The following is a 22,263-nucleotide window of genomic DNA, read 5'->3' on the forward strand; positions in this document are numbered from 1 at the left end:
TGGGGGCTACAAAGGCAGGGCAGGGGTGCCCCTGGAGCTTTTCTCCATCCCATCCCATCTCCTGCTGCAGTGGCTTTGAGCCCAGAACACGGAAGGAAATGGCTTGCTCAGTTCAAAAGCAAACAGATCTACTACTTCTGAGGTGACTGACCTGGATGTAGCCAGGCACAGAGACAGTTTTTGTTTCGGGGTTGGGGTTGGGGTTTGGGGTTTGGGGTTTTTTGTTTTGTTGTCTGTTTGGTTTTGTTTGTTTGTTTGTTTTGAGACAGGGTCTCAGCTACGTAGCCCTGGGTATCCTGGAACTCACTATGTAGACCGAGCTGGCCTCAAACTCAAGAGATCCTCCTGCCTGTCTCCCAGGTGCTGGGATTAAAGTTGTGCTCCCAGCTCCGTGGGGACATTTTAAAGCACCCAGGTGCAAGCAGCCAGAGTTCAGAACTGCTACAGGGAGGCAGAGAGAACCCCAGGAGATGCTTGGAACTCTGGGAAGAGGAAACGTAGCCAAGGCTGGGCACGAACTCCTGCTCTTTCTGTCTCTGATCCCCCAGCACTAGGGTGACAGGCATGGGCCCCTCCACCCAGCTGAGGCACCTGCAGCACCTGCCTGGATTCTTCTCAGGTGACCACTGAAGACTTGGCCAGTTCAGGCCCTCCTGTGGCTGACCTTGCCTCGCCTGCCTGGCTGCCTGCCTGCATGGCCTCCCCACCACCACCTGTAATCGGATCCCAGTTAAGTGCTTCTGAGTGCCAGGGTTTCAGTGGCATGTGCACAGGCCTACGCTTTGAGACGTGTGGAAAATGAACTGTAGGAGATGGCCCTGGAAGGTGGTGTCCCCGTTCCTAGGGCCACAAAGACAAGGCAGGGCAGGGGTGCAGGGGCCTGTTCCTGGGGTAAGGAGACCTGGAGGGGCCCAGGCAGGCTCTGGTGCTCAGTTGAAGGAAGGTCACAAACTGTCCAGGGGAGAAGGGCTTTTAGGACAACCGCTGCAGCCGCAGAGTCACCTGGGAGCTGGATGGACAGAGTCTGGGCCATTGTTCTACACCATGAACGCTAAGGCCCAAATTAGCGCTGTCTTCTTGATTTACTTGTTCATTTGGGGGGTTTTGTTTATTGTTGTGTATTTTTACCCCGAGGGTGATGGCTCACACCTATTATGTCAAACACTTGGGAAGCTGAGGCAGGAGGATTATGAAGTTGAGGTCAGCCTGGACTACATAGCAAGTCCTTATCTCAAAAACAAAACCAGTGCTGCACAGCGGCATGTCCATATAATCCTAGTGCATGGGAGGCAGAGGCAGTGGAACAGCCACGAGTTCGAGGCTGGCCTGGTCTATGTACTGAGTTACAGGCCAGCCAGGGCACAGGTACCTGTTTAGTCTCAGCACTCTGGAGGCAGATAAGCGAGTCTTTGTAGGTTCAAACTCAGGCCTAGTCTATTTACTGAGTTCCAGGACAACTTACAAAGTGAGACCTTGCCTCAAACAAACAAACAAACAAACTAAAAAATCACCTATAAATAACATTATCACAAAATTGAGTAAAACATTGGAACGTTATGCCCAAAGACCCAAACAGGAGAGGTAGGAAGGAGACATCAGACCTCCTGCTGCCAACCAGAAGCCTTGGGCCGTCTGCAGGGAGGGCTTCCAAGGGAGGGCGTGGCTTGGAGTCCTCTCAAATCCAGCTTTGGGGAGAGGGTGCATGAGGAGGGGATTGGCAGGTAGAGGAGCTGCACTGTCCAGGCTTGGGCAGCTGGGCCCCCAAAGGGGCGGTGAGGGAGCTGGAGGCCGAGGCAGCACCTGCAGCGTGGCGCGGGGCTTAGATGGCAGCACCTGCGGCGTGGCGCGGGGCTTAGATGGCAGCACCTGCGGCGTGGCGCGGGGCTTAGATGGCAGCACCTGCGGCGTGGCGCGGGGCTTAGATGGCAGCACCTGCGGCGTGGCGCGGGGCTTAGATGGCAGCACCTGCGGCGTGGCGCGGGGCTTAGATGGCAGGAGCACTGTGCAATGATGTGCCTGCAGCACCAGTGAGACCCTGGCTGGAGCGATGGGGCCGCCAGCAAGAGCACCTGCAGAGTACCAGGGTTCAGTTCCCGGCACCCACATGTTGGCTCACAACCATCTGGAACTCCAATACCTTTTTCCTACAGCCATGGGCTCCTACACACACACGGTGGACATATTTATGAAATACAAATATTTTAAATATAAAAAGTTAATTTTTGAAGAAAGGAAATCTTGTGGTGAACTAAGTCAAAATGCTCTCTCTCCTTCCCCCAGTTCCCATTGGAGGAACTTAACAGAGGTGGGTGTGGCGTGGGCATGGTACAGACAGAGGCAGAGGTGACTCAAGGTGGGTGGCAGGAAGAGCCTCACCATGAGGAATGCAGCTGGTGTCCTGGTGATTTGAGGACACCTTTGCTGTCTGCTCCCTGGCTGTGGACTACTGCTCAGACAGCTTCCTGATAAAACCAGGCCTTGGTAGGTCCCCCAAGAATGGCAAGAGGGGACCAGGCTTGAGTGGCCTTCCTAGGGGGTAAGGCTGGGCCAGGGTTAGGGTGCACTTGCCAGCCAGGCTCTATGGAGCATCTACACATGACACAAGCTGTGACCTGGGGCAGCAGGGGGACCTCAACTGTGAAGAAACTGCCAAAGGGGAGGCTGGAGAAATGGCTCAGAGGTTAAGAGCACTGTCTGCTCTTCCAGAGGTCCTGAGTTCAATTCCCAGCAACCACATGGTGGCTCACAATCATCCGTAATGAGATCTGGTGCCCTCTTCTGACCTGCTAGCTCACATTCAGAACAGAATACTATATAAATAATAAATAAATCTTTAGCCGGGCGTGGTGGTGCACACCTTTAGTCCCAACACTTGGGAGGCAGAGGATGGCTGTGAGTTCAAGGCCAGCCTGGTCTACAAAGGAGCCCAGGCTACATATAGAGAAACCCTGTCTCAAAGAAGAAGAAGAGGAGGAAGCGGAGGAGGAGGAGGAGGAAAGAAGGAGAAGGAAAAGAAGCAGCAGTTTCCAAAATGGGTGTTTCCTAAGCAGTCACTAGGCCTCCCCAGAAAGCCACAGGCCAGTCTGCAGGAGGCCCGGGTCTAGCCTGGGGTGAAGAGTTCTAGCCACAGGGATGGGCAGATCTGAGCGGCCTCCCATGGGGTAGCACGCTGTAGTGCCCATCTCGCCTGTTTCCTTGGCTCTCTGTGTCCCTTAGACCCTGTGTGTCTGGCCCTGAGTGGCCTTAGGGTTGACCGGGCCGGCACTGCCCAGGCCACAGCACTGTTGGGAGCATGGCCTGTTCTCCTTTGTCCAGATCAGACTGGACTCAGGCCCTCAATGGAGGACCTTACCATTTTCTAGGCCCCTTTAAGTACAGGACGTGGGCACAGGGCTCCACACACTCAAGTGACCAGAGCCCCATCCCGCCTGAGGTCGAACGTGGAGACAGAGCTCCGCAGCTGCAGTAGATGATGCCTGGTCAGTGGCCCTCAGACAGAGATCAATACGTGAGCCAATCACCTCTCCTCCCTGGCCCTTAGCAGGAGCTCACTGATTCTCCCAGGCACCTGGATAAAAAAAGCACTGTGTTAATATTAAGCCTACACAGGTGCCCCAGGATAATCACATGTCCCAAACTCAGTAGGGACAACCTTACTCCCTCCGCACAGGTAACGGGAGGACACAGACCAGCCCTGAAGGCTGCTCTGCAGGTGCTGGGTTTCCCCCTTCCCCGATAGCCACAAGCTTCAAGTTATCTCCCAGCTGCAGGCAGCCGCCCAAGGAGCATCCAGGGGCCTCAGGGTGGAGAGGCCAGACTAGGAAGCTTTTGACAGCCCGAGCCAGAGGCCCCATACAGCCCGGATCCCACAGAAGCATGAGGCTGCTTCTTTCGCTACTGTCCTTGGCCATGCTGGGTGAGTCTCCCGCAGATATCATGGGAGGGGCCTTGAGTAAGTAGGTTCAGGGAACATGGTGTTGGACAGTCCAGCTCAGAGAGACCCAAAGGCATAAGCATCCTGGAAGACAGAGGGAGAGAGGAAGACTGTGGGCAGCTCTGAGCAGGATGTTGACATCAGACAGACAGCCTATGCATATACAGCCTTATTATGGTGCCATCTGTCTTGGTAGTGTGCATAGTGTATATGGTGTGTTTGTGAGTGTGTGTAGTATATATGGTGTGTATGTGTGGGTGTGTGTAGTATGTATGGTGTGTGTGAGTGTGTGTATGTGTGAGTGTGTGTAGTATGTATGGTGTGTGTGAGTGTGTGTGTGTGTGTGTGTGTGTGTGTGTGTGTGTGTGTGTGTGTGTGTGTGTCTGTGTCTGGATGCAAATGGAAGCCAGACATTAAGATCAGGTCTCCTCCTCAGTCACTTCCTCACATTTTTTGAGGCAGAGGCTCTTGCTGGCCTAAAGCTTGCAGTTTCAGCTAGGGTAGCTAGCAAGGCCCAGGAATCCATCTTCTCTGCCCTGCTCCCCCAACACTGGAGTTAAAACATGCACCATGCCCAACTTTTTTTTTTTTTTTTTTTTTTTTTTTTGGTTTTTAGAGACAGGGTCTCTCTGTGTTAGCCTTGGCTGTCCTGGGCTCGGTTTATAGACCAGGCTGGCCTCGAACTCACAGCAATCCATCTGCCTCTGCCTCCCAAGTGCTAGGATTAAAGGCGTGCACTGCCACGCCTGGCCTGTTTTTGTTTTTTCAAGACACGGTTTCTCTGTGTAGCTTTGGCTATCCTGGACTCACTTTGTAGACCAGGCTGGCCTCAAACTCACAGAGATCCACCTGCCTCTGCCTCCCAAGTGCTGGGATTAAAGGCGTGCACCACCACGCCTGGCTCATGCCCAGATCTTTTTGGTGGATACTGGGAACCTGAACTCAGGTCTTCAGGCTTGCCCAGCGAGCCCTTTATCCTCTGAGGCATCCCTCCAGCCCTGGCTCCCATGAACTTGCCTGCGATGGAGACTCCAAGGGCCAGAGTGTGCCAAAGAGCTCTTATTTAAGTCCGGCTGGCAGTGCGGGCAGAGAGAGTGGAGGCAGGAAGATCAGGAGTTTAAGGCCACCCTCAGGAACATAGTGAGTTCAAAGCCAGCCTGGAATACAGGAGAGACCCTGGGTAAAGCCTGGGATAAAACAAGAACTCATGATCAGAGATGCCAACCGGCCCCTGGAGCCTTGCCGTCAGGAGTCAGCCTGGGCGGTCAGCCTTCGCGCCTGTCTCCCTCCTCTGCCTGCTTCCTTTACAAACCCTCTCCTCTTTTACAGCTGCCTGTGGCTTCTCAGAGGAGCAGACAGGAGGTGAGTAGCCCCCATACTGCAGGGAGAAGCAGCTAGCTGGGGACACCTCCACCAGAGCGGCACACTTGTGGCAGGTGCCTTCACTGGAAAGAGGCTACAGAGGGAGAGGAAGTGGTGTGGGAGGACCCAGGTGGGTAACTCTGGCCTCCACCTCTCCAGGGCCGGGTGGGGCCAGGCCCAGGTCCTCAGAGGAAACAGAATCTACCTACTCTGAGCCCCACAGCTCTGCCTGATGGGTGGAATCCAGAGGTCAGGGAGTGGAGTGCCAGTGTGCACTGATCAGGGAGGAGGGGCCCTCAGGAGAGGAGGAAGGTGGTGAGGGAGCTGGGGGTGTCCAGGGCACTTAGAGAGGAGGCTGCTTTAATCTGGAAGTAGCAGAGAAGGGGTCTTCTCCCTCCCTCCCTCCCTTCCCCCCTCCCTCCCTCCCTCCCTCTCTCTCCAGGCTGCCTCAAAGGCACAGCCATCCATCTGTCTCTGCCTCCTGAGTGCTGGGATTAAAAGTGTATGCCACCATGCCCAGCTTATATATGATATATATGTTATATATAATATAACCAAACCAAAATTTAAAAATATGTATGTGTAATATATTTTTTTTCTATCTCTCCCTCCTTTCTTCCCTCTCTCCCTCTTTCTTTTTGTTCGTTTGTTTAAATTATTTATTTTGTATGCAGTGGTGTTTTGCCTGCATGTATGTCTGTGTGATGGTATCAGATATTGGAGTTACAGACAGTTTTGATCTGTCATGTGGTTGCTGGGAATTGAACTTGGGGCCTCTGGAAGATCATTCAGTGCCCTTAACTGCTGAGCCATCTCTCTCCAGCCCCTTTGTTTTTGTTTTGTTTTGTTTTTGGATTTTTGAGACAGGGTTTCTCTGTGTAGCCTTGGCTGTCCTGGACTCACTTTGTAGACCAGGCTGGCCTCGAACTCTCTCTCCCTCTTTTTGTCTCCCCCTCTTTTCCCTCTCATTCCTTCCTCCCTTCCTCTCTCCTCTTCCCCAGTAGCCCAGGCACAAAGCCAGGAAGGAGGGAATTCAGGAAAAGGTCACTGGCTGGCTTACCCCATCCTCTGCCAGCTCCATCTTCTTTGTCTCCTCCCCCCCCTCCCCGGCTTCCCCCCCCCCCCCCCCCCGCCAATGGACCCCACCCTTGGCCCTCAGCCTCATCTGCAGCTCCTGCGCCCCTTGGAGTGGAGACAGGCAGTCATCGCTCTGTCTAGTCTTCCACCTGGTGTCCCTGGGCATCCCCTCCTCTTCTGCTTAAGGGGTGGTGCAGGGCGGTGTTGACGCAGATCTTGTTCTGATGAGGCACAGACCAGACAACCGTTTCCTCATTTTCTGTAAAAAAGAAAAAAAGTGTATTAATGTCACTGCTAAAAAAAGAGCTGGCAGCTATGTCTCAGGAAAGTACCTGGGCCGAGGCGCTCCTGCCTTCCTGTCCCCTCAGCCCTATGGCCTTTGCTCAGCTCTGCTAATGGAGTCCTGCCAAGGAGGCTTCTGAAAAGCTGGCCGATCCCTTTCTCCTTCGCGAATCCTCGAGGAGGATGCTCAGTTGTTAGCACTGTTCCAGGACTCTCAGGCTAAAACCAGGTGCCTAAAGAAAACCCAGCCTCTCTGCAGGGACAGAGAGAGAGAAAGTGGAATGAATGAAAGCTCCAGGCTGTTAGAGCTAAGAGCATCCATGGGTGTGGTGGCACACACCAATGTCCCTGCACTTGGGAGTTAGAAATCTGGAGGAGCGAAAGTACAAGGTTGTCCGCAGCAAGATGGAGGTCAGTCTGGGTGCCAGCGAGACCCTAACCGAGGGAGAGGATGTCAGTCCTGGTTGCACATCTTTAATCAAGCCCAGCACTTAGAAGGCAGAGGCAGGAGGATCTCTGTGAGTTCCAGGGCAGTCTGGTCTACATAGTGAGTTGCAGGACAGCCATGGAGGGCTACACAGAGAAACCCTGTCTCAAAAAAACAAAAACAAAACCACTACCACCGCCGCCAACACAAGCGCAGCAGCTGTGGCACAGCAGGCTCAGCATGGAGGAAGAGGTTTCTTGTCCTCTCCTCTGGGAGCGAACTGCGCTCTCTCAGCGTGTCCAGTCAGCACACATGCAAACCAAACCTCTATTCCTAGCCACGAAATGGAAATGAGTGCGACTGGCTGCCTTTTCGCGTTTGTGAGACAAGCTCGTTGCCCTCAGGAAAGAAGGAGAAAAGCAACAGACACGTAGCCACACTTTGGCCTGGAGCTCATTTTCCCAGGGAGGCAGAGTCCAGCCCGAAACACCTTCCTTGACCACTGATGAGATCTGCTGTCCCCAAATGCTAAGCTGGTGGAACTCTTGTCACAAGTCTGCCAAACCTAGAGGACCCAACATTATCATTAGGTCCAGTATATCAAAGTAGAACTCCATTTTGATTTAAAAAAAAAAAAAAGACGGGCAGTGGTGGCACACACCTTTAATCCCAGCACTTGGGAGGCAGAGGTAGGTGGAGCATTGTGAGTTCGAGGCCAGCCTGGTCTACAAAGTGAGTCCAGGACAGCCAGGCCTACACAGAGAAACCCTGTCTTGAAAAACCAAAAAAACAAAGAAACAATCCCCCCTTCCAAAGAGAGGTACTTAATGAAGTTTTCAAAACACCCCGGAAGAAGTGGGCTGTGTTAGGGTCGCAGGCAGCTCCACAGAGTGGCTGCCTCAGCACATGCCCTGCTGTGTGTCTCTAGCCTCAGTACTCAGCTCCAAGGCCAGCAGACAGACACAAGTTCCCCTGAGAGGAACATGGGAAGAAGGATCTGAAAGAAAGTATGCAGTGGTCAGATCCTTGGAAACTCCCTGGCCATGTTTGTGAGGGCCTGAGCTCCTCCCCACAGGAGCGGCCTCACCACTGTATAGTAGAGTTCCTGGTGGCCCAGTGGAGCGAAGGCAGTCACTTCCTCCTCCTCCTCCTCCTCCTCCTTCTCCTCCTCCTTCTCCTCCTCCTTTTCCGGACAGCGTTTCACGAGTAGCCCTGGCTGTCCTGGACTTGCTTTATAGACCAGGCTGGCCTTGAACTCACAGACATCCACCTGCCTCTGCCTCCCCCGGTGCTGGTATTACAGGTGTGCACCACCACGCCCGGCTTGCTGCAAGCATTCTTAACCACGGAGCTATCTCCCCAGCCCCTCCAAACAAATGTACACTTACACAGAAGTTCCCATCATGCCCCTTCTTAGACATGGAGTCATGTGACCTTGGTGCTGTGGCATCCGGGTGGGCTCGTTCTTTTTTTTTTTTTTTTTTTTTTTTTACCTCACTGGAAATCAACCTGCAACCTGAAGGCCCTGCAGCTACCAAACACCTCCACATCTTCCTTCCTCCTTCCCAAATCACACTCCTTGCACAGATCTTGTTCCAGTGATAGGGTCTGAAGCTGTTTCTACCTCTCTTGGTGGCTTGGGTAGCTCTCACATGAGTGTGTGATTGGTCTGTCCGAGTTTGTCTTTGATTCTGTTGGGATGCGTCTGGGAGTACAATTGCTGGGCCATCACTAATTCTTTTAAACTTTTTACCCTTTTTTTTTTCTTTTTTTGCCCTTTTTTAAAAATGGTGCTGGAGAGAGAACCCAGGGTCGTAGGATTGTTAGCCTGGTACCTACCACTGAAACACACCCTCAACCTCTAGGTTTACACTAATTTCAAATTTCCATTTGCCTATGTGTACTTGTATCTGCGTGAGTGTCTGTGAGCCACTTCAGGACAGCTGTCCTTGGAGGCCAGGAAAGCAGGAAAGCATGCTGATCCCTGAGACCTGGAGTTACAGGTCGCTGTGAACTGACTGACGTGAGTTGGGAACCAAACCCCAAGTTCTGTGGAAGTGCTCTCAACTGCTGAGCCTTCTGTCCAGCTCCAGTTAATTAACTTCTTGAAGAACTGTTTAGCCAGTTTCCTCTTTTTTTTTTTTTTTTTGCTTTTTTTTTTTTTGCTTTTTCGAGACAGGGTTTCTCTGTGTAGCCTTGTCTGTCTTGGACTTACTTTGTGGACCAGGCTAGCCTTGAACTCACAGCGATCTGCCTGCCTCTGCCTCCTTCAGTGCTGGGATTACAGGTGTGCGCCACCATGCCCGGCTCAAGCAGAGTTCCCTTTAAGGTATTTGACCCATCTTGGTTTCTTCTTCTCCCTCCCTGGTTTGCCTCCCAGACATCACCATCGCCTACAAAGTCCTGAAAGCTTATGCCGAAAGCCGTCAAGTGCTCATAACCTGCGACATCCCAGAGGCACCCCGGCCCATCACCTACTCTCTCATGGCTAGCCGAGGTGTCTTGGTGGCAAAAAAGGTTGTTCGTGACTTCAAGCCGGCCTCCTTCAACATCCACATCACACTCAAGTCCAGCCCAGACCTGCTAACCTACTCCTGCCAGGCAGCCTCAAAGCGGGCCACCTATGGGCCCAGTCCCAGGCTGCAGATGTACTGGGAGCTGTGGACCAGTGAGTACTGGCCGTGTGGGTTGGTGAGGCTGGTGGGATGTGCGTGCATGGAGGGGCTGGGGGAGGGAACATGGGCTGTGAGATGGGGACATTAGAGGAGAGAGAAGGAGGGGAGCAGAGTGGGGGCAGACAACAGACTGCCTGCCTCCGAGCCTGTACTCGATTCATGGTGACGAAGGACACAGCCTCCAGGCAGGAGCCAGAAGGCACAGTGGGGCTGACATGGGGCTGGTAATCAAGGCATTGCTGTTAGTTACCTTGTCCAGACCCACTGGGAGGCACCAGGTTCTCCACCAGCAGTGTGTGCGTGTGCGTGTGTGTGTGTGTGTGTGTGTGTGTAACTGATGCTCTCTGAGGTTGAGAGTGTTGCTTAGACAACCTGCAAGTGGCCACATTTGGTTTCATCCCCCGCACTAGCAAGCCCAGGCCCTTCGCCCTTCCTTGTCCACAGCTGCCACTCCCTTGTTAATACAAATAAGGAAGTATTGCTAGCCTCCCTCCGTGGGTCCATCACCCCTCCCCTTAAAAACACCAAGACAGGCAGAACTCTGAGGCAGCTCTCCTGATCCACACAGTACCCTCTCTACATGAAAAAAATAAAAATAAAAATCAAGATTTAACTCTCTGGCTTAAAAGTAAATAGATAAAAATAAAGACAGAAAACAAACAAAAAAAAACCCCAAACAAACAAAAAACCTGGGCCATGGTGGCGCGTGCCTTTAATCTCCGTACTTGGGAGGCAGAGACAGGAGGATCTTGGTGAGTTCGAGGGCAGCCTGGTCTACAGAGAGAGTCCCAGGACAGCTAAAGCTGTTACACAGAGAAACCCTGTCTCAAAAAAATAAAAAAATAAAAAGAAAGAAAGAAAGAAAAAAGGGCCTGGAGAGATGGCTCAACAGTCAGACACACTGGCGCCTCTTCCAGAAGACTCGGGTACAAATCCCAGCACCCACATGGCAGCTCACAACTGTCTGTAACTCCAGTTCCAGGGGATCTCACACCCTCACATAGACATATGTGCAAGCAAAAATAAAACAAAACAAGAAAAAAGACAAAACAAAACAAAAAACCAAAACAAACAACAAACAAACAGAAACCCCGCCAAGACAAAGAGGCTAAAAGAGGACACACAGGGTCTGGCAATGGTGACTTTTCATTTCAACATGTGGGAGGAAAAGGAGGTGGGGTCTCTGAGTTCGAGGCCAGCCTGTTCTACAAACGCAAGTCCGGGGGACAGCCAGGGCTACAAAGAGAAACTCTGTCTCAGAAAACCAAAATAGAGAGGGGAAAAAAAAAAACACCAAAACCAGAGTGTGCACAGGGTCTGAAGCTCAGCAGCCTTCCTGGAAGGCTGCTGAGCTGGCTGTGGCATTGTGGACAAGTCTCTCAACATCTGGGCCTCAGTTACTTTGTCTGTGAAGCAAGGTGCTTACAGGGTGGCTGCTCCCCTCTCCCCTCCTCTCCCCTTCCCGGGCTTAGAAAGGCTTGAGGGGGCTGGTGTTCTGCACTAAGACAGACCAGGCGTGGGACAGCTGGCTACTGGTCAGTAGGGATGCTCAGGGCATCTGGCAGAAACTCCAACACCTTGATCTTCTATGTGGCAGCGCTTGTCCTGAAGGAGTTTCCTTGGACCAAGAGAGAGCACTGCTGTCCTGCTCCAGAGCACTCACCGTTAGTGCCTAAGCCAGAGGCCTGTCGGGCCAGGCCAACACCTTATCACCGAGCTACATACCTGGCCTAGCGTAAAGATTCTTTTTTATGTCGTGTGTATGAGTGCTTTACCTGTTGGTCTGTGTACCGCGTATGTGCAGTGCCGTGGAGGAGAGATCTCGAACTCAGAGCCCACGAAGTAACTGAAGTTATAGACCGTTGTGAGCCGCCAAGTGGGTTATGGGGACCAAACTGGGGTTCTTCCAGAACAGCAAATACTTTTTTTTTTTTTGGTTTTCATTTTGGTTTTCGAGACAGAGTTTCTCTGTGTAGCCTTGGCTGTCCTGAACTTGCTTTGTAGACCAGGCAGGCCTCGAACTCACAGCGATCCACCTGCCTCTGCCTCCTGAGTGCTGAGATTAAAGGCGTGCGCCACCATGCCCGGCTTTTTTCTTGCTTTTTCAAGACAGGGTTTCTCTGTGTAGCCTTGGCTGTCCTGGAACTCACTCTGTAGACCAGGCTGCCTCAAACTCAGACATCCTCCTTCCTTTGCCTCCCAAGTGCTGGGATTAAAGGCTTCCAGCTTCCAGCCTGTTTATTTAGAATTATGTGTGGTGTGTACAGGTGCCCTTGGAGGCCAGAGTCATAAGATCCCCTGGAGCAAGAGTTACAGGTGCTTGTGAGCCACTCAACATGGGTACTGAGAATCTAATTTAGGCCCTCTGCAAAAACAGTAAGCACTGGTTTTTTTTCTTTCTTCCTCCCTCCTCTTCCTCCTCCTCCTCCTCCTTCTTCTAGTGAGACTCATAATGGTAAGCTGGAGAGATGACTCAGCAGTTAAGAGCACTGTCTGCTCTTCCAAAGGTCCTGAGTTCAATTCCCACAACCACATGGTGGCTCACAACCATCTACACCGGGATCTGATGGCTTCTTCTGGCATGCAGATAGAGCATTCACATACAATAAATAAATAAAATCTTTAAATAAAAAGATTCATAATGGCTGAGCCATCTCTTCAGCCCCTGCATTGATGACTGATTGATTGACTGATTGTTTTCTGCCTCAGATTCTTGAGAGCTAGGACTTGAGGCATGTGCTGCCATGTCCTGCCAGCTCCCTATTTAGGAACTTAAACGGAAAGCCAGCTGCCTCGGAGCCTGACTGCTCTCTCTGCCTTCTCAGATAAACTGTTTGGTGTTAGCTTGGTGATGTGGGACTTAGCTCTTGTGACTCCACTTTTATTTTTAGCCTGGTCCTTAGTCCAAAACAACTTTAAAAATTACTCAACAATGCCAGATGGTGGTGGTGTACGCCTTCAATCCCAGCACTTGGGAGGCAGAGGCAGGTAGATTTCTGTGGTCAAGGACAGCCTGGTCTACAGAGTGAGTTCCAGGACAGCCAGAGCTATGCAGAGAGACCCTGTTTCAAAAACAACAACAACAACAACAGCAAAAGATAATCTCTTTAAAATACACTTTAAAGATAAAATTGAATAACATACAGTGTAAGCTGTCTAGGAGCCTAGACATGTAATGCAGAGGACACTGTGGCAGTTTGCTTGAGGGAGGAGGTGGCAGTCACCGCTAAGTCCCTGGGTTCATTTGACATACAAGGAGGAGAAATTTTGTTTTGTTTTTTATATAGGGTTTCCCTGTGGAGCCATGGCTGTCCTGGAATTCAGTGATATGTCTGGCTCTGCCTTCTAAGTGCTGGGATCCTAGGTGTTCGCCAGCCCCGCCCCCCAAGCTAATGAATTTATTGGGGGGTGTGAAAAGCCTCTCCATCACATCAATGCTGCCCTTTCCTACCCTGTCAGAGCCCATTTCTCAGCTGCAGACTGACTTCACTCTACACGATGGGGACTCAGGTCCCACTGGGGAGTTCTCCTGTCTGGCATCCTCAGGCAGCCCGCCCATCACCTACCGCTTGGTGGGGAACGACGGACGTGTACACGCAGAGCAAAGGCCACTCCACGGGAGAGCTGCCAACTTCTCCATTCCGCTGTCCCAGGACTCGGGCTGGTTCCACTGTGAAGCTGCAAACAACGTCAGTGTGGAAAGCAGCGCCCGCATCCTGCTGCCCCCCGGTAAGCGGGTGGTCAGGGCTGGGGAACAGCAGAAATGGCTGCTGCCCAGCGCAGGCCAGGCCAGCGGGCTGCTGCATGCCTTTCTTGCCCCTTGCCTAGCAGAAGCCTGACCCAGGCTCTTTCCCACCCTTCCAGGGGAGCTGCCCCTGACACCCACCTACGTTCTGGCTGGCAGCCTCATCTCCATTGCAGCCGTTAGCTCCGGGATGCTGAGCTCCACCTGGTAAGCCATGGGAGTTTGATGTGGGCGAGCGGCGGTGGCCTGAGTGGGAACAGCAGGTTAGTCTTGTGAGATGGGTTGCAGGGACCCAACCTGAAACTACTTATTAAAGCCAAAGGCCTACAGGGTCTGGCAGGTGCCTTGCACATTCCACCCCAACCATGGCTCCCAGCTAACATGGGAGGGGGGCATTTCCTTGTGGGTCTCATCCGGCCCCTGGGGACCTGGGTGGGCCAGGAGTTCTGCCCCTCCACAGCTGTCATACCTGGCAGGTTTTCTGTAGAGGTCAGGCCTCCCAGGCCTCCCACATCTATTACATGTAAGGTGTCCAGGGCCTTTGTGTGACCTGGCTCCAGGCACCGCAGATGTCTGTGCATACACTACTGACGTTTGGGTAGTAGTGGCGTCTGTGTCCTTGAACACCTCAGCCTGGCACCTGCCGGACCTTCTGGTCCTTCCTCGGAAGACTAACTTACCCAGAGGCCAGGCTCATAGGAGAGTGTGCTGCTGCCTGAGACTGCTTGTTTCCCTCTGTAAAATGGGTGCAGAGGCCTAGCTCCTACTGACCATGTGACCAGGGACCAGCGAGTGGCCTCTTGGTGACTCAGTACATTTGGTAGGGTGAGTAAGCTCAAGGATGCGCTGGGCGCCACAGGAATGAATGCCTCTGCCTGACCTGGTCTGTCAACTCCCTTGTCATCAGGTTGTGACCGGAAGACAGAGCTACAGGGTTGCCTTCATGCCCTATACAAGAATCGGCCAGTGGAGCAAAAGAGAGCCTGGGGAATGCATGTATATAAAAAAGGGGGTGCAGACCAGGGTACCAAAAGCAGTGCACCCCAAAAGGGGTCCAGAGGTCTAGAGCATTAGTGTGAATGAGGCCCAAAGGGAATAAAATTGTGTGTGTGGGGATTCCTGCTGCATGAGGAGCTATTAATGAGCGGCTCTTGCTACCAGAAAAAATTCGAGAAACTGAGTGGGTGTGCCTGCTCTCTGATGCCCTGGAACCCAGTTTCTCAAACCTCTGGTCGTGACCCCATGTGGGGTTGCATAACTGAAGAAATGGGGGGTCATCAACACTTTGGCAACAGTAAAAGGTTTCTGTGTGCAGTGGCTCCGACCTGTAATCCCAGAGCGTGGGAGGTGGAGGCAGGAGGATCAGCAGGAGTTCAAGGTCACTCTCAGTGCGAGTCTCGTCTCAAAGACATAAACAAATAAACAGATAGATAAAAGTAAAAATTGAGGTGCTAGTTAGGTGTGGTAGTGCACACCCAGTACTTGGGAGGCAGAGGCAGGAGGATCCCTGTGAGTTAGAGACAGTCTGGTCTACAGAGTGAGTTCCAGGACAGCCAGGCTGCATAGTGAGACTCTCTCAAAATGAAATAAAAATCTAAAAACGGGGCCTTTGAGATGCATAAAGGTGTTTGCTGCCGAGCCTGACAGCCTGGGTTCAATTCCAGGGAGCCACACTGACGGGGAGCCACTGTCTCATATAAAGTGTCCTCTTTATCACATATGCCATGGCACATGCCTCACACAAAAAAACAATTAAATAAATGTAATGAAAACAGATTTTTTTTTCGGGGGGGGGGGCGGTTCAAGAGAGGGTTTCTCTGTGTAGAAAAAAACAATAGATGAAAGAAAAAGGAAGGGAGAAGGTGTGGGATAGTCTTGCCAGCCAGGACTCTTCCATCAAATACTCGTGTGTGTGTCTGTGTGTCTCTGTGTGTGTGTGTGTGTGTGTGTGTGTGTGTGTGTGTGTACAGATTTTAGGAGGTAGGTAGCAAGGAGTGGCCCTGTGCCCACCCTGTGTCTTGCCTAGTCACTTTTCAGCCTTCTACACCCCTCAACAGCCATGTGTGCCTTGGCAGCACATTTGTGTTGTCCACGTAAGGATGTCTGGAGGCCTCTTGGTGGTCAGTGTGACGCTCCTGACACACCCCTTCAGAGTAAGCTCCTAATTCCCTTTCTTAAGGTTATTTTGAAGGGAGCTTGTGTGTGTGGGGTCTATGGACTAATGACCTTGTTTGTTTTAATTTTTAAACTTACATTACTCTGTGTGTTGTGTGTGGTGTTTGTTTTGAGACAGGCTCTCAGATAGCTCAGGCTAGCCTTGAACTCCTTCTCCTGCCCTCCTTCTCCTCCTGAGATAACCGCCAGGTGCTTTGCCCTGCATGATCTTGATATCTAGAGATGTTTGGACTCTGCCCTTCAGAGGCTTTTGCCGGGCAGGTCCAGGAAGATTGGGTAAAGGGGTTGCCCTCCACTCCATCCCCGGCTTTTGCTACACATGGAAAAGTAACCAGATCGGTGGGGGCCATACCTATTATTACTGTAGTCTCGAGGCTGGAACTCAGGGAGGAGGGGTTGACATCTAGGCGAGAGCTTGACGCCCCAGTCCTTTGGTCTGGAGCAGAAGGGTGAGGTCTGAGTATTTATGAGCCTAGGTTCTGAATTGGTGGGATTCGGGTGTCCAGAGAACTTCCGGGAGAGGACTTTCACTAAGTGCAAAGCGGGGGGCCGCCAAGGATGTCTCTTCCTGGCGGTTCTCTCTGATCCTTTGTGGTTGAACTTAGCAGGACAGACTTGCCCCTGCCCCACTCTGGAGCCGCAGGAGCAGCTCCAAGTTTCTGCCACCTGCCACCACCGCAGGTACAGAGGAGAACTCTACAACGACGCCCCGGCGGCAGGCCACGCCCTCCGTCCGCGTCAGGCCACGCCCACGTAGGCGGAACGGGGCGGGGTGATCCGGCTGGTTCGCAGCCATCCGCGGCTCGGCGGCGACGGCGACATGGAGAGCGGGGCCTATGGCGCGGCCAACGCGGGCGGCTCCTTCGACCTGCGGCGCTTCGTGTCGCAGCCTCAGGTGGTGACGCGTGTCGTGAGCATGGTGAGTCGGCCAGAGAGGACCCGGAGCCGCGCGTCCTGGCTACCAGGCCCCGTGGGCCGCCAGCCTCGGAGCGCGACAGGTGGCGGCGGCCGCGCGTCCCGGGCCTGGCGGAGACCTCCGCGTCTCTGTCCCCTCCGGGCCAGGCGTCCTGTCGCCTGTTCCACAGCGTGGCTCCCGACCTTGTCTCCCCCCCCGACTCCGGCCCGGGCCCCGCCGCACCGTCAGCCACTCCTCCGGGGCGCTGTGGTGCGGGATGTCCCCGAGGTGCCCCGGGGAGGCAGGCCTGTCGCCCTGCTGGCAGTGGGAGGGGCTGGAGGGGCACGCCACAGCAGGTGGCCTCCACGCCGGCTCCCAGCGTTGGGGATCCACCTGGGAGGGACTTTCTGAAGCCGCGTGGGGTGCAAAGGGGGTGGGGGCAGGGGTGGCCTGGCGCCCTCTCAGCCCAGCAACAGGTCTGCTAACGCACCCGGAATGTACTCCCTCCCCAGAAGTGGGTCAAGCCCTCTAGTACCAGGCGTGTAGGACTGGTTTCCATATCTTGGGACGACGAAAACACTGAAAGCCGAGGCTTTAGCTGCCAGATTGAGGGTGGGCCTACTGCTCCCAGGGAGTTTGGGCTTGGTGCCTTGGAGGTGGCATGGCTTCCCGGAGCCTCCCAGGCTCGCGAGGGAGTTTAGTAGACTCCGTCCTGGGTTGTACCCTGTCAGTCAGGATGGCAGTGCCAGGAGTCCTGACCCAGACACTGCGCCCAGTCCTGGAGTTCCGGCTTCATCTCCGACTGGGGGCGTGGCTTGTGACTGCCACTTCCATGGCCCTATTGAGAGCGGATAAGTTTGGCCCCGGGATTCTGGAGGCAGCCGGGTGCCCACAGACTGCCTCTGCCGGGTTGAAGTGCGCTGGGCAGTGTGGCCTTCAGCTGTGGGGAGGAGGCGAAATGACTAGGACGATTCCAAAGGGGCTGTTTCCCAAACTCTGGACAGTTTCTAAAGCCGGTGAGTTTCCCGCTTCCGCCTTGGCTCCTGCGGGGGTGTGGGGGGATCTGAGGCTGGTTCACAGATCAGTGGATTTGACTACCCCAAGAACCCTATTCTATATGGGGAACCAGACTAGTAGTTCTCTGGAAGGGAGGGGGGCCCTACGTGCCAAAGAAGCCGGAAGTCCTCGTAGGGAAGTCCTTGTAGGGAGACCGACCCTGGCCAGCTGGGGAGTCCTGGAGGGGTCAGGGCTGCAACTGAAGGGTGTTCTGGAAGGTGTTGGTTGATGCTGTGGAGTTGACATGGGGCAGGGTGTTGCGGTCAGGGTTGGATGCAACCCTTGAGTTTTGCCTCCGTGATTTTGTGGCCCATCTTGTTTAAGAGTCACTCAGATGCCGGGCTTGGTGGTGAGCGCCTTTAATCGCAGCACTCGGGAGGCAGAGGCAGGCGGATCGCTGTGAGTTCGAGGCCAGCCTGGTCTACAAAGGGAGTCCAGACAGCTAAAGTTACACGGAGAAACCTTGTCTCTAAAAAAACAAAACAAACCAAACAAAAAGAGTCACTCAGATCGGGTGTGGTAGCTCACACCTGTAATCTCAAACACTGAGGAGGTTGAGGCAGGAGGATTGTCATGAACTTCAGGCCAGTCTGAATCCAAGTGAGATCCTGTCTTTTCTTTTTATTTACTCGTTTTTATTTTATGTGTATGTTTGCCTGTATGTATGAAAGTGAACCAGTTGGGTGCCTGGTGTCCAGAGGTCAGAAGGCAGTTACCCTGCCCCCCAGAACTGGAGTTACGGGTGGTTGTGAGCTGCCGTGTGGGTGGCAGGAACCAAACTCAGGTCCTCTGTAAGAGCAGTCAGTGCTCTTAATTTAGGAGCCATCTCTCCAGCCTGAGGCTCTATCTTAAAACAACCAAAGGCCTTTAATCCCAGCATTCTACTCTGGAGACAGAGGCAGGTTCTCTGAATTCCAGGACAGCCAGTACTTACCTAGTGAGATCCTGTCTCCAAAAAAACAAAAACCACACACACACACACACACACAATCTGTCAAGAGCTGAGAGTGTAGGCTGGTGGTGGTGGTGGCGCACTTAGCACGTGCGAGTCCCTAGCATGTGCAAGGCTCTAGGTTCAAATTGGCAGCAATGAGGATGGGATAGGCCATGAGGGGAGCCCCAAGCAAGCATGGTGATTGTAATTCCAGCTTTTGGAAAGTGGAGGCAGGAGGATCAGAAGTCAAGATCATCCTGGGTTACAGAGTCAAGTCCAGTCTAGGCTAAATGAGACCCCCCTTCACCACAAACAAACAAACAAACAAACCAAAAAACAAACCAAAACAGCCCCCCTCAAACCCCAAATTTCATTCAAAATGGAGATGTATTTAGTTACAAGCCTAGATGAGACCATAGTAGTCAGGCAGCTGGGGACAGCCCCCTCCTGTAATAGCACATTCTGTCCCTGGTCCCTGGTGGTGAGCACCCGCTGTGACGATGCCCTGGGCACAGTCGGCCTCTCTCACCTCAGCCCTAGCAGTCTCAGAAGGGACAAGAGACACCTGATGCCCTGCAGGACACGCTCATCTCCGGGCCCTACGAGGGGTCTGTGCAGAAATGGCCGCAGCGTGCGCGTCTGCCCACCAGTGCTCCTCTCCCCTCAGGTCTTGGCCTTGATCGTGTTCTCCTGCATCTTTGGTGAGGGCTACAGCAACACGCACAAGTCTGGGCAGCTGTACTGTGTGTTCAACCAGAACGAGGATGCCTGCCGTTACAGCAGTGCCGTCGGGGTGCTGGCCTTCCTGGCCTCCGCCTTCTTCCTCGTGGTCGATGCCTTCTTCTCCCAGATAAGCAATGCCACTGACCGCAAGTACCTGGTCATTGGTGACTTGCTCTTCTCAGGTATGCTTGTGGCGCCGGTACCTCCAGCCTGCAAAACTGAGGGGCCTTGGCACTGTCGGGAGGGGTTGCTGTCGGCGGCTCAGGGTCATGAACCTCCCCTGAGGCTCCTCCTGGGTCCCCTGTACCTGGGGGTGGCACACAAGGCATTCTGACTTCAGAAACTCAAGAGTGTTGGGCATAAGGGTGAGGCATGGCGTCAGGTTTCGGGACCCCTTAGCCTTCACTTCCCTCCTTTCTATAGGTCACACAGCCCGAGGCCTTGGGAGAATTCTTCTCTGAGTGCCCCTTGCCCTGGGGCCATGTCTTCCCTCCTTGTCTCTCTAGCTCTCTGGACTTTCCTGTGGTTTGTTGGTTTCTGCTTCCTGACCAACCAGTGGGCAGCCACCAGCTCTGAAGATGTGCGGGTGGGAGCAGACTCGGCGCGGGCAGCCATCACCTTCAGCTTCTTTTCCATCTTTTCCTGGGTATGTGGGCTGAGGAGGGCGCCTCAGGGGCTGGGGAGGGCACCTCGGGGGCCTGGGTGAAGACTGAGGTCCCCTTGCCCTACCTACACCTTGGGTCTCCCACCGCAGGGTGTGCTGGCTTCCCTGGCCTACCAGCGCTACAAGGCCGGCGTGGATGCCTTCATTCAGAACTACGTGGACCCCACTCCGGACCCCAACACAGCCTACACCTCTTACCCTAGTGCCGCCTCTGTGGAAAATTACCAGCAGCCGCCCTTCACCCAGAACGTGGAGACCACCGAGGGCTACCAGCCTCCCCCTGTGTACTGAGCAGCCAGGGGCAGAGGCGGGGCGGGTGCTTGGGGCCACCCCTCTACCCTGGACTTCTCTCTCAAGGTTTGCTGCCTGTTACAGTTGACAGCCAGAGTCCACGCCTTTCTGCATCGAAGCTGCAGCCAGACAGCTCACCTCAAGTGCCTGTGCCCAGACGGGCTTCACCGCCACCCACCCTAGACAGGGTTTCTGTGTGTAGCTTTGGCTATCCTGGAACTCACTCTGTAGACCAGGCTGGCCACATGTGAACTCACAGCGATCCCCCTGCCTCTGCCTCCCAAGTGCTGGGATTAAAGGCGTGCGCCACCACTGCTCGCTGCTCAGGGGGTATTTTTTAGGAGAGGGTTTTTACTAAATCTTTTTATTCCTGCCCCCCCCCCCCCCCAGTACTGGGGATGGTACCCAGGGCCTTGAATTTGCTTAACCAGTGCTACCATCCAGCTATGTGCTCTGCTCCCTGTTGCTTTTAATAACCCTAAGCCCTATCTCTGAGAGCCAGATGCAGGTGCCTGCTAGGCGCGGTTTTTTGACACATGCCAGTTTCCCCTCAGCTGGAGGCTATGGGAGCCCCGACCACTTTTTTTTTTTTTAATCCAAAGACAAGGTTGGGGATCCTTGCAACTATCTCCTTGGAGTGCTCAGGTTCCCCACTTCTCACTCAGGTTCACTACCCAGCTTTGCCTGGGCTCTATGCTCACCATCTTCTGGGGTCACCACTGTGCCAACTGTCCCCAGGCTGTTTGCCCGACAGCTGTGGGGCAGGCTTGGGGACTAGATATCACTTCCTTCTCACTCCAACCCCTGGCAGAAGGGAGGGGCTTTGCCTGGAGATAACACCCAGCTTTATGTAAATATTTCCCTATCAATTGTTAGGTATTAGCGGGAGGGCAGGACCCCTGCACTGAATGTATTGGAGACTTGGTGGGGACACCCCTGCCCTCAGGTTCTGTAGATTAATTTGGAGATGGAATAAACATTTTTCTCAGTGTGCTGTCCTTGGTGGCGCCTTGGGCTTGGGGTAGAAATACACTAAGGTACTGTTTTGAGAGACAAGGCTTCAAACAGCCAAAGGTTTTTTTGTTTTTTTTTTTTTTTAAGATTTTTTTTACTATTTATACAGTAATCTGCCTGCATATGCCCCTTATACCAGAAGAGGGCGCCAGATTTCATCATAGATGGTTGTGAGCCACCATGTGGTGACTCAAGACCTTTGAAAGAACAGCCAGTGTTCTTAACCTCTGAGCCATCTCTCCAACCCCACACTTTTTTTAAACCTCCAACCTCATGTTAGGCTACTGAGCTAGCTTCCAGCTTTTTGTTTGTTTGTTTTTTGGGACGGTTTCTCTGTGTAGCCTTGGCTGTGCTGAACTCACTTTGTAGACCAGGTTAGCCTAGAGCTCACAGCGATCCACCTGCCTCTGCCTTCCAAGTGCTGGGATTAAAGGCGTGCGCCGCCAGGCCCGGGCTCACTGTAGCTCAGGCTGTGCTGGAACTCAGCTGCACCTGCTAGGAGGGACGCTGTGAGCCATCATGCCCGGATGGAATATGTACTTTGAACTTGGGGTGGCAGCGCCCCACACTGGGGTCTTTCTTCACACTGCCATCTGCCGCATCCTAAACTAGCCAGTGTCAGCTTGTGAATAAGATGGATTGTTCTGGACAGCTTGCCAGGGTTCAGCTGCCTGCCTGGGACCTCTGGGCGCTGCCCCTCTGACCACCTCCTCTGTGACGGGCACAGTGTGTGTGTGTGTATGTGTGTGTGTGTGTGTGTGTGTGTGTGTGTGTGGTTGAGTCTGCCCCTTCTTGCAGCCTTCAGAGACATGGCAGGGAGTGGACCTCTCTATCGGGAAGCAGCTCGGCCTGAGGCAGCTCTTGGCTTTTGGGCAATGATGAGGCTAGTAGCAAGCCCTGACAGTGTCTCTCAAAATCCAAAGTATAAACTGACAGGGCCCTACACCCAGGCTCTGGGCTGTAGGCCTCACCTATAGAGCTTGCTTTGAAGCACTTAATGAGTTAGGTG

At 53.4% G+C, this 22,263-nt stretch overlaps 2 protein-coding genes across 3 annotated transcripts; both read left to right on the forward strand.

Moving 5' to 3' along the window:
* Window positions 1-2,322: 2,322 nt before the first annotated feature.
* On the forward strand, window positions 2,323-14,785 carry LOC311578412 (protein IL-40; the record flags this gene model as incomplete). The annotated part of the gene is made up of 7 exons (XM_084748232.1): window positions 2,323-2,353; window positions 5,264-5,296; window positions 5,352-5,426; window positions 9,463-9,750; window positions 13,217-13,486; window positions 13,622-13,709; window positions 14,410-14,785. The coding sequence occupies 7 exons, from the start codon at window positions 2,323-2,325 to the stop codon at window positions 14,414-14,416; spliced, it is 792 nt and encodes a 263-aa protein (XP_084604358.1). The 3' UTR covers window positions 14,417-14,785.
* Window positions 14,786-16,432: 1,647 nt separating this feature from the next.
* Window positions 16,433-21,231, forward strand: SYNGR2 (synaptogyrin 2). 2 transcript variants are annotated; one of them, XM_084751655.1, is made up of 4 exons: window positions 16,436-16,596; window positions 19,230-19,467; window positions 19,792-19,931; window positions 20,040-21,231. In XM_084751655.1, the coding sequence occupies exons 1-4, from the start codon at window positions 16,498-16,500 to the stop codon at window positions 20,238-20,240; spliced, it is 678 nt and encodes a 225-aa protein (XP_084607781.1). In that variant the 5' UTR covers window positions 16,436-16,497; the 3' UTR covers window positions 20,241-21,231. The 2 variants fall into 2 exon arrangements, with proteins under 2 accessions (XP_084607782.1, XP_084607781.1); XM_084751656.1 differs by lacking the exon at window positions 19,792-19,931 and having other exon boundaries at window positions 16,433-16,596.
* The last annotated feature ends 1,032 nt before the right edge of the window (window positions 21,232-22,263 follow it).

Source organism: Acomys minous, assembly GCF_964271855.1.
Source record: "Acomys minous genome assembly, chromosome: 12".
Classification (NCBI taxonomy): domain Eukaryota; kingdom Metazoa; phylum Chordata; class Mammalia; order Rodentia; family Muridae; genus Acomys; species Acomys minous.

Excerpts from the sequence above, each read along its gene's own strand:
- SYNGR2 (XM_084751655.1), top strand. The coding sequence starts at position 16,498 with ATGGAGAGCGGGGCCTATGGCGCGGCCAACGCGGGCGGCTCCTTCGAC. Across the intron at positions 19,468-19,791 it reads TGGTGACTTGCTCTTCTCAG|CTCTCTGGACTTTCCTGTGG; the intron begins GTATGCTTGTGG and ends TTGTCTCTCTAG. Across the intron at positions 19,932-20,039 it reads TCTTTTCCATCTTTTCCTGG|GGTGTGCTGGCTTCCCTGGC; the intron begins GTATGTGGGCTG and ends CTCCCACCGCAG.